Source organism: Gavia stellata, chromosome 25, assembly GCF_030936135.1.
Source record: "Gavia stellata isolate bGavSte3 chromosome 25, bGavSte3.hap2, whole genome shotgun sequence".
In the NCBI taxonomy this organism is placed as follows: domain Eukaryota; kingdom Metazoa; phylum Chordata; class Aves; order Gaviiformes; family Gaviidae; genus Gavia; species Gavia stellata.
The window spans coordinates 586,857-598,723 of NC_082618.1; the positions used below are offsets into that span (position 1 = coordinate 586,857).

General features: G+C 64.0%; 1 protein-coding gene across 1 annotated transcript; it reads right to left on the minus strand.

Annotated features, from left to right (window-relative positions):
- Positions 1 to 605: 605 nt before the first annotated feature.
- Positions 606 to 2,440, minus strand: FZD9 (frizzled class receptor 9). Its single transcript, XM_059829155.1, has one exon. It carries the CDS (start codon positions 2,438 to 2,440, stop codon positions 689 to 691), a length of 1,752 nt encoding a protein of 583 aa, XP_059685138.1. The 3' UTR covers positions 606 to 688.
- Between the last annotated feature and the right edge of the window lie 9,427 nt (positions 2,441 to 11,867).

Sequence of the window (11,867 nt, forward strand, 5' to 3'; positions counted from 1 at the left end):
GCGTGACAGCACAGGAAAATCCTCCTCCGCGGCCGGGAGGCGGTGGGCGCCAGAACCGGCCCCCGGGGAAGCCACGGGGGGAGCTGGACGCAGGGACCCCCCCGGTACCACGCTTCCGCCGCAGCCAGCGGCACCCTGGCACCGCACACTCCTCCTTTTTCCACCAGCACGAGAGCCCCCCGGGCCCGGCATGCACCCGCCACGGGGACCGTGGGCCCAACCCGCTGAGCTGGGGGGGCTCCCGTGGGACTGCTCTCGACCCCCTCGAATTCCTCCAAACAGCACCAGGCTCGGTTGAAATAACACATCCAGGGTTTATTGTTTTTTCCATTCCTCGCAGCTAATGATTAAAAAAAAAAAAAAAATCTAAAATAAATTACAGAATTAAATAAACACGGACTGGATTATTCCCCTCCCTGCCCCGTCCCTGCTGCCCCCCCAAAAGAAAGCGTTAGAAGAGTCACTGGATTTGGCAACAGCAACAACAACAAAACAACCTCTAGGAAAAAGCAGCTACTTGTCAGGATCGAGCGGTGCCGGGGGGGTGTCCCGTGGGCCTCACCGCCCCAAACCAGTGCGCACCCCACCTCCCGCTCAGCCTCTGCCCTCGCCCCCAGCAGCATCCCCTCGCCCCTTACCCGTGAGCTTCCCCCGGCGCGCCATCCCCGGGGAGGGGGCAGCCCCCTCTCTAGACGTGCGTCGGGTTGTCCAGATACGGGTCCGTCTTGGTCATGTGCAGCATGACCGTGGGGGCTTTGTAGTGGCAGTGCACCCCGCCGCAGCTCACCCCGCTGCAGGGCTTGCCCCTCGTCCTCATGCCCAGCTTTCTGTTGCACAGGCTCTGCCAGGTCTGCAGCGTCTTGGAGCTCCACACCCACACCCCGCTGGTGATGCCCACCACCAGCGACATAAAAATCTTTAGCATAAAGACGGCCACGGTGGGCACCGAGGCCTCCAGGGAGCAGTTGGCGGCCCGCCGGCCGGGGAGGTGCCGGCAGCCGCGCTCCAGGGCCCTGAGGTTCCAGTAATCCACATTCAGCCGCTCGTAGAAGTAGCAGACGATGACGCAGGTGGCCGGGACGGTGTAGAGGATAGAGAAGACACCGATCTTCACCATCAGCTTCTCCAGCTTCTCCGTGTTGGTGCCGCCCGTCTTCATGATCTTCCGGATGTGGAAGAGGGCGACGAAGCCCGTGAGGATGAAGGAGGTGCCAATGACCAGGTAGCAGGAGAGGGGAATGAGGACGAAGCCGGTCAGGGCGCTGACGTCCATGCTCCCCACGTAGCACAGCCCCGTGAGCTCGTCCCCTGCCACCTTCCGCATGGTGAGGATGACGATGGTCTTCATGGCCGGGATGCCCCAGGCGGCCATGTGGAAGTAGCTGCTGTGGGCCTCGATGGCCTCGTGTCCCCACTTCTTCCCGGCAGCCAGGAACCAGGTCAGGGTGAGGACGACCCACCAGAGCGAGCTGGCCATGCCAAAGTAGTAGAGGATGAGGAAGACGATGGTGCAGCCTGTGCTCTCCAGCCCCTCCTGGATGATGTAGAGCTCGCCGTTCTCCCGGTCGCAGGCGATGTTCTCCGCCCCTGCCACGGAGCGGATGATGAAGGCCACGGAGTAGACGTTGTAGCACATGGAGAGGAAGATGATGGGCCTCTCGGGGTACTGGAAGCGGTGGGGGTCGAGCAGGAAGGTGAGGACGGTGAAGGCGGTGGAGACGAAGCAGAGGGTGGACCAGACGGCCATCCAGATGAAGGCGAAGTCCTTGTCCTCCCGGGACCAGTAGACGTCCACCCCGGGGGAGCACCTGGGCGCGCAGGAGAGGCTCTTCTCCACGTACTGGAACTTCTCGGGGTTGTCGCAGGCCCCCAGGCCGTTGGGTCCCCGGCCCTCAGCGGTGCCCGGCGGCCAGGGCCGGGGGGCCACGGGCAGCATGCCCTGGCCCTTGTGGGGCTCGGCGGCCGAGGCGTTCTCGGGGGCCTCCATGCAGAGGGCATTGGGGTCGTTCTTGGTGGGCAGCTTGCCGCAGTCGAGCGACTCGGGCCAGCCGAAATTGAACTGCTCCATGATGGGGACGCACTTGTGGCGGGCCTGCTCGCACATGGGGCGGCAGGCGGGGATGCTGGCGCTCACCTGGTCGGTGCACATGGGCGCGTAGAGGGAGCAGAGGAAGAAGCGCAGGTGGACGTGGCAGCCGTACTCCACCAGCGGGGCGAACTCGTGCAGCTTCAGGGCGGCCTCGCGCTGGCTCTCGTGGCCCAGCAGGTTGGGCATGCGGGTCAGGTTGTACCCGATGCCCCGGCACATGGGGATGTCGACGGGCTGGCACCGCGCCGCCCGTCCCCGTGGCCCCTCCAGCGCCCCCAGCTCCAACCCGCGCCCGGCCGCCGCCAGCTGCCACAGCACCGACAGGGCCAGCCGCAACCGCAGTGCCGCCATCGCCCGGCCCCGGCCCCGGCCCCGCGGCTACAGCGCCGCCATGGCCCGGCCCCGCCGCCCCCGCGCCCCCGGGACGGCCGCTCGCTGCTGCGGCTGCTGCGGCGGCGGCGCCACCGCGCCGGGGCAGCTCCCCCCGCCCGCGGCCCCGGCCCCGGCCCGCGCCGCCCCGCGCGCCATGCGGCGGCGGCCCCGCCGAGCGCCCCGCGCCGCCCCGCGCCCGCCGAGCCCCCGGCAGCGCCGCGCCGCGCAGCGCCCGCCGGCCGGGACGGCCCCGCCCCGCCCCGCCCCGCCCGCGGGGACACGCCCCCGGGGCGGGGCCGGGGAGACACGCCTCTCCGGAGGGAGGAGGGGCGGGGCGAGGAGGGGCGGGGCGAGGAGGGGAGGGGCGGGGGCGGGACCCGCACGCGGAACCGGCACCGGGACCAGCGCCCCTACCGGGACCCGCACCGGGACCGGCACCGGGACCGGGACCGGGACCCCGGACACGCACCGGGCCCGAACCGCGCTGGAACCGGGACCCGCACGCGGAACCGGCACCGGGACCAGCGCCCGTACCGCGACCCGCACCGGCACCGGGACCGGGACCACGGACACGCACCGGGCCCGAACCGCGCTGGAACCGGGACCCGCACGCGGAACCGGCACCGGGACCCGCACCGGCACCCGCAGCTGCACCCGGAACGGGGACCCGCAGCGGGACCAGCACCCGTACCGAGGCCGGGACCGGGAGCGGGACCCGCAGCCACAGCGGGACCGCAGCGCCGGTGTCACCCGTCCCCACACCCCCCGCGGGGGCTCTCCCCGGCCCACGCGTGGGGCGCCCGCGGGTGAACACCCCAACACAGCCCCCACGGGGCGACCTCCCGCCCCGCACCCGCGGCTGTGGGGTGCAGGCACGGACCCCGCACCCCCGCCATGGCAGCCCACGCCCCCCCCCGACCCCCACCGCCCTCAGCCCCGGGCCAACGCCCCCCGCACACCCCCTCGTCCCCCCGACACCCCACCCGCACCCCCACACGTCCTCACACCCTGCTGACGCCCGTGAACACGTACACATGTGAACACGTACACATGTGCACGCACACGCGTGCGCTCACGCACATGCACAGACACATGCACACACGCACACGCACACGCACACGCACACATACACGCACACATACACGCACATGCGCACGTACACGCACACGTGCACGTACACGCACATGTACACGTACATGCGCACACACGTACACACACGCACACATACACGCAGACGTACACACACACACATGCACACATACACGCACATACACGCACATGTACATGTACAAACACACGTGCACACACGCACACATACACACAGACGTACACACACATACATGCACACGTACATGCGCACGTACACGCACATGTACATGTACAAACACACGTACACACACGCGCACATACACGCAGACGTACACACACATACATGCACATGTACACGCACACATACACACGCATGTACACGCACATGTACAAACACGTGCACACACACACATACAAGCAGATGTACACACACATACATGCACACGTACACGCACACATACACGCACATGTACAAACACACGTGCACACACGCACACATACACGCAGACGTACACACACATACATGCACATGTACACGCCCACATACACGCACATGTACATGTACAAACACACGTGCACACACGCACACATACACGCAGATGTACACACACATACATGCACATGTACACGCACACATACACGCACATGTACATGTACAAACACACGTGCACACACGCACACATACACGCAGACGTACACACACATACATGCACACGTACACGCACACATACACACGCATGTACACGCACATGTACAAACACGTGCACACACACACATACAAGCAGATGTACACACACATACATGCACACGTACACGCACACATACACGCACATGTACAAACACACGTGCACACACGCACACATACACGCAGATGTACACACACATACATGCACATGTACACGCACACATACACGCACATGTACATGTACAAACACACGTGCACACACGCACACATACACGCAGACGTACACACACATACATGCACACGTACACGCACACATACACACGCATGTACACGCACATGTACAAACACGTGCACACACACATACAAGCAGATGTACACACACATACATGCACATGTACACGCACACATACACGCACATGTACATGTACAAACACACGTGCACACACGCACACATACACGCAGACGTACACACACATACATGCACATGTACACGCCCACATACACGCACATGTACATGTACAAACACACGTGCACACACGCACACATACAAGCAGATGTACACACACATACATGCACATGTACACGCACACATACACGCACATGTACATGTACAAACACACGTGCACACACGCACACATACACGCAGACGTACACACACATACATGCACATGTACACGCCCACATACACGCACATGTACATGTACAAACACACGTGCACACACGCACACATACAAGCAGATGTACACACACATACATGCACATGTACACGCACACATACACGCACATGTACATGTACAAACACACGTGCACACACGCACACATACACGCAGACGTACACACACATACATGCACATGTACACGCCCACATACACACGCATGTACACGCACATGTACAAACACATGTGCACACACGCACACATACACACAGACGTACACACACATACATGCACATGTACACGCACACATACACGCACATGTACATGTACAAACACACGTGCACACACGCACACATACACGCAGACGTACACACACATACATGCACACGTACACGCACACATACATGCACATGTACAAACACACGTGCACACACGCACACATACACGCAGATGTACACACACACATGCACACGTACATGCACACATACACGCGCACGTACACACACATGTACAAACACGTGCACACACACACATACAAGCAGATGTACACACACATACATGCACATGTACACGCACACATACACGCACATGTACATGTACAAACACACGTGCACATACGCACACATACACGCAGACGTACACACACATACATGCACACATACACGCACACATACACACGCACATACACACACGTACATGTACAAACACACATGCACACACACACACATACACACAGACACACACACACCCCCCCCGCCAGGCTCAGCCCACCCTGTGGCCCCGCACACCCATGGGATCAGCCGTGTGCGCTGGCACAGGGGTGCCCCAACCCCACCGGGGTGCTGCCTGAACCCGCTCCTGGGCCGCCTGCGGCGTGGCGGTGTTCTGGGGGTGAGCGGCGGTGCACGATGGCGCGCGGGGCGCAGGCGGCCACGGGGCGCACACGCCGGGGCTCACGGACGCACGAAACCCGCCAGGCTGGCACTGCCACGGCGGGTGGGGGCAGCCCCTTGGGACCCCCCTTCCCCGCAGGGTGGTGGGGTGACATGCCTCAGCTTGGGGACAGAAAGTGCTGCTTTGGTCCTGCTGCTGAGAACTGGGAAACTCACATCACCATGGTGCACCCACACCCCGCATGGAGCCCATGGGGTTGGGGGGCTGTGGTGGGACAGTGGGGACCGTGGGAGGTGGCTCAGCCCCTGCACCCACAGCATGGGCCGGGAGAGCCGTGTCCCTGCCCAGCACCCTCCGTCCCCGGGTGTCACCCAGGGCTGACGGCAGGGCGGGGTGCCCGGTGCCCAGGGGCAGGGGATGGCAATGCCACTCGGCGCTGGTGATGTGCAAGGCCAGGGCAGCTCCCGGGTGGTGACACAAGTCTGCGTGGCCGAGCTGGGGCTGCCAGCCCCTGAAATCTGGTGTCCCACTCGCTGGGTGACAGATCACCCATGCCGGGGGCAAGGGGAGGCTGAGGGTGCCCGGCTGGAGGAGCCAAGGGCATTCAGGCCAGCATTAAAAACATGCTGGGGGTGGCAGCACCCCTGGGGACGGGCTTTGCTGCCCATGCCACCTTCACAGGGTGCCACCAAGTGCCCCCCATGTCTGGGAGCTGCCAATCCCACACTTGGCCCTGGGGTGCTGGCACAGGGTGCTCCGTGCCGGCTCCAGCACCCATTTGCGACAGGGGTGGACCAGCAGCTCAACCATCCCGGGGCCAATTCGGGCAGGGTCCCCGGGATGTTTGCCGGGTGACCCAGCACCCCGTGCCTATCCGTGCCGGTGGCGGATGTGGGCATGGGCTGGCGCCTGGGGGTCCGGGCGCCACGCCATTCCCAGGCATTCCCGCAGCCCTGCGATTTCTTTAGTAACAACATAACAACCTGTCAACGCGGCTCCTAATCGCCAGCCGCATACTGACACCCCGGCCATACATTATTTAAACATCCCCGATTCGGTGCTATAAGGAAATTCCATGGGAGCCGCTTATCTGTTATTGTAACGGTGCGGGAGATAAGCCGTCGCCCTGGAATTTCCCTCTAGCATGGGGCGACTGCTCGCCTGGCTCCAAGACCCTGGGAAAAGGGTTATTTGGGGTGATTTGGGGTGCTGGATGGGGCTTTGTCCCCTTGGTCACCAGCTCCAGGGGTGGTGGTGTCCCACAACGCACCATCCCATGTACCCGGGTGACACAGCTTCAGGGGGGCTTCGCACCCCGGGTTAAGGCCACGCTCCTTCTTGCACGCTCTAAGAAATGGGTGGATTTGGGGTATTTTGTGCTGCGGTGCAGGTTTGGGGGCAAATTGTCCCCCCATGGATAAGCTGGCAGCCACAGCTGTGTCTGCTGTGGCTGGGGCGGAGGTGGCACCTGCAGGGTGCTGGGACCTGCCCCTGGGGTCCCTCCTCCCATTCACCCCCCAGCCCCAGGATGCGTATCCCATGCGGGGTGAGGGACCCAAGGGTGGCACTGCCGCTGCCCCAGGGCACCCTAAAGCCCAGCTCCTGCCACCAAGGCTTCCCTTTAGGGAGCTGTATGCTGCGGAAAGCTTGGAAACATCACCTGGGAACACCCAGACGTCTCAGAACCCAGCTCCGGCTGCCCAGCGAGCGTTCTGGGCGGGCAGCGGGCACGGCAGGGCCCGCGGGCAGGGGCTGGATGGGACCCCGGGGTGCCAGCCCCACCATCCCGGCTTGCCCCCGTTGGTGCCCTCGTACCTCCCAACCCTGCTGCCTGGGCTGCGAAGGGTTAAGGGAGGGGGGGCAAACGCACAAATAAATGTCTTTTAATTTAATTTTGCTTTAATATGTAAAACTGTTGCTCTTGGCAGGAGGCGCCGCAGCCCAGCCAAGAGCAACACGTGGATTTTCAGAGTCAAGGGGCTCCTTTTAATGTAGAGGAGCGGCCACCCCTCACCTCTGCCCCGCACCCTGGGGTGGTACCATGGGGTGCTCCTCCCCCACCCCGACACCCTCCTTGGGTGCTCCATGGGACGCCCAAGCCCTGCCCAAACCTCCGGGACCTGCAGTGGGGACAGCAAAGGACTCATGGAGCCCTTCCCGGAGCTTCATCCCACCCGCAGTGGTGGGCAGGGGGGTACCAGGGGGTGCCACCAGCATCCCAACCCTTGGCCAAGTCTTGCCCCTTCATTGCACCACCGCCCTTGCCTGCTGGGAAGCGACGTGCCCACCCATGCCCGCATCCCTGGGGTACGCCGGGGCAGTCGGGGAGGGGACAGCACGATGCTCGCCGCCGGGATGGGGACATCACGGCCGTGCACAGAAGCCGAGATCTCCAGCAGGTCTGGAAGCCTCGCTGTGAAAACAAGAACACCGGGTAGAGCAACACAGCAGATTTACGGCCTTGGAAGTGGCCCTGGGCTGGGAATCCAATATCAATAGCTGGAAGAAAGGGCTCACAGAGACTGCACAGAAATCCTGCCCGGGAAGTGGCCAGGCCGGCGGAGCGGGGCCGTATCGCAGGAGCCCGGGAGCCTGTGGTTCCTGGCAGCAGCTTTGCCCCATTTCCTTTCTTCCCGTCAACAGCGCTCGCAAACCTGTGCGAGAGCCTCAGCGAGGGGAGGGGGAAGGAGAGCAGGAAGGCCCACGGGCGGACAAAAAGCCCCCGCTGCCGCCCTGGGGTAAGGAGAGGCTGCAGCAATGCCCCTCTTGCCCGGCCATGGGTGGCTCCTCCCTGGGTCGCAGGGTTTGCAGGATCCCCTTGGCACGGGCGATGGGGCCAGCCCCGGTGGGAGCCAGGGAGGGGGGTGATGGAGCTGGGGAGAGGGTGGTGGAGCAGAGGAGGGAACGATGGAGAAGGGGAGGGGGCGAAGGAGCAGGAGAGGGGGCGATGGAGGTGGGCAGGGAGCCGCGGAGTAGAGGGGGAGGTGATGGAGGTGGGGAGGGGGCAATAGGGCAGGGGATGGGGCGATGGAGGCAGGGAGGGGGCGATGGATTTGGGGAGGGGGGGATGGAGCTGTGGAGGGGACCGTGGGTGCTGTCCTGTCGAGCCTTGGCCGGGGCAGGCAGGGCTTGCTGCAGGGTGCTGAGGGACTCCATGCCGGCCGTGCTGCCCTCGCCCCTGCCCCTCCCCAGCGGGCTCTGCCCGGCCGAGCCCACGGACCCTCGGTGGTCCCCACTTCCCCCAGCACCAGGTTTACGGGCAGGGGCTGGGGCAGGGGGGGAAAACCCAAATAGGAAAACCCAGGGGCACACCTGGGCTCCGCAGCACCCCACGTTCTCCCTGCCAGCCCGGAGGGAGGGTGATGGCACAGCCCCACAGGGATCCGGGGTGGGGACGGGACATCATTTTCCCTTCCTGAAGAATTTCACAGGAATAGCTGGCGCGAAAGGCCAGCGGCTTCGATTTCAAAGGGATGCCGGTGCTGATGGGGCAGATGGGCTGGCGAGCAGGTGGAGGGGTCCATCCTGGGAGCACCCCACACCAGGCACCCCGCAGGGCCGCAGGCTGGCACCCACCTGGCCAGAGGGGCAGCTGCCCCCTGCCCCGGCCACCATCTCCCTGTGGACACCCTCCCGTGCACCAGCAGGAGCCATCCTCAAGCCCAAACCCTTCCTACCCCCGGGCACGTTCCTGTGTGAGGCACCAGACCCTGCGTGCCATGGGGCAAGTGATGCTCTGTGCCCTGCGGCCTCAGCGAGTGACCTGCCAGGCTCTCCGGCACGGGCAAGCGGCAGCGGGGTGAGAAGATGGGGATTTTGGGGGACAGTCCCCAAACAACCAGATGGAGGAACCTAACACCAGCTGGAGGAGATGGGTGAACATGCGGCATGGATCCTGCCCATCCCCAGCCAGTGCCAACAGAAGGGAAAAGCCATTTCTTCCCTGATTCCGGCATGAATTATAGCAGCGCGCACCCCATCGGGAGGGAATTACCAGCCCTACTCACTGCACACCCAACTGCAGCTATTTTGGTGGCTTTGTGGGGCTCTGCAGCGTGTGCCACTGGGCAAGCAACCCACTCCTGGAAGGGCACCGTGGGCACGGCACCGTCAGTGGCATCAGCCAAGGCAAGGAGTGCTCAGCACCCCAGCCCCACGTCCTGGGGCATTCTGCTGACCCCCAGCTGGGTGCTGACACCCCTTCACTTGCTGCTGAGGCACCCGGACCCTGGCATGTGTCCCCTGAAGGACAGGACTGTCCCCTCCTTCTCTCACCCCGCTGCCATCTGCGCTCCCAGTGTCCCGGCTGGCACAGCATGGGCTGGCGTACTCCTCAGCCATACCAAAGGCTCTTGCAGGGTCCCCGAGGGGCTGCAGACCCCCCGCCCTGTACTCCTATCTAGGTCGGGGCCCGACCCGATGACCCCATCTGGGAGAGGGAAACCTCTTCCCAAATGTCCCGGTGCCCCTCAGGGCTGTGGGAAAACATCCCTGCCCGCCCGGCCGTCCCCCACACAACTCGCCCGCCCATGGGCAGCAGCACCCGTGCCGCTGCACCGCCGCCGAGGGGGTTGCAGAGACATTTCTTGCAGGAGCTGGGAGTTTTTTACCCCCTTTCCCCCGGGCGTGTGGTTTCAGTAACTCCAGGAGCCGTGAGAGCCACTGCCTGCGTCTGCCTTCCCTGCCTGCACGGGCAACTGTGCGGCTGCGGGCAGTGGAAGGTGCTGGAGGTGCCGGGGAGAGGGGATGGGGCCGCAGTTGGGGGGGATGCTGTGCTCAACATCCCTACCTCCCGCCATCCCATCGTCACCCCCTGGGGTCTCCACCTGCCCAGTGGGGTCCCCCGGCCATCCCGGGGCAGTGGCAGGCAGCTGGGTGACACCAGCGTCCCTGGGCAACGCTGTGTCCTGAGCTCCCCGGCCACCTCCTGGCTTTGGTCCCCTGCGTGTGTTTGTGGTGACAACCCCAGCCCGTGGTGCGAGGGCACCGTGGCCAGGGCTCGGGGACACGGGGTGACACAAATTCCCCAGGGATGCTTGCTGCAACCTGGTCACCCTGTCACCCCGCAGCTGGGGAGCCATGGGCACCCTGTGGCCACCGCAAACGGGGGGTGGCATGGAGGGACGGTCCTGCTGCCGGGCAGCCCACCTCCCCGGCCATGGCCACAGGGTCCCTGGGCCGCGACACCCCCATCAATGGTCAATGCAGCGTTGACATGAAGCAGGCAGGAGTCACACAGCGCAGGGCATGTCCCCAATCCCCAGGAGCCCTGGGAGCCCGAGGGACCGGCACACAGGTGGGGACCACGTGTGGGCCCTGGGGGACAGGGCAGGAGGGCAGTGGGGTGCCCTAGGAGACCCCCAGCTGTGAGCGTGGCGGGGAGCTAGCAAGCAAGGGGGCAAGAGGGGACATTGGGCGGTCCCGCACCACCTCCCCAGCAGTATTTTAGCTGACGAGTGTGGCTGGCAACGCAGCTGGCCGCACAACAGGCTGCTTACACCCTTCTGGGGGGGCTGGGACGCATGTCCCTGATGTGGGGACACCCTCCCCATCAAAGGGGAAGCTGGACTGAGCCATGTCCTGCCCTCAGCCACCTCGCTCACCCCTACAGACCCCTCTGGGGAGAGGACAGGATGCAGGTGAGCCTTGGCAGCACGTGTTCACTCTGAACCCTACTGATGACAGCATCTGCAGTTTGCAGCAGCTGCCTGGTGGAGGCAGGTGAAGGGCTGGAGCTCCCCCCCACTGCTAGCTCAGCCCTGGGAAGAGCAGGTCATACAGCCGCCAGACCAGGCCATGGGATGACTGACTGTCCCCCAGCTGACCTTCAGTGCCCACCCCTGTTTCCTGGCAGGCCAAGCACGAGCAGAGGAGGAGTCTTGTGCTGGGAGCAGACTCTGTGGTGCTCCCAGATGACATCCCAAGCCAGAACAGGAGCCCTTTCATCCCCAGCACCGCTTGCCCCCTGAAGTGAAGCTTCTTCCCGAGGAAGCCCCATCCCACGGTGCCGCCGAGCCGCCCGCTGCCGGCAGGCGGGTGTCGGCACTGGGTCCCGGTGCAGGCACAGACACACACGGCCCTT

Bases quoted from the DNA above. Each gene is read 5' to 3' on its own strand.
- FZD9 (XM_059829155.1), bottom strand. From the start codon at position 2,440: ATGGCGGCACTGCGGTTGCGGCTGGCCCTGTCGGTGCTGTGGCAGCTG.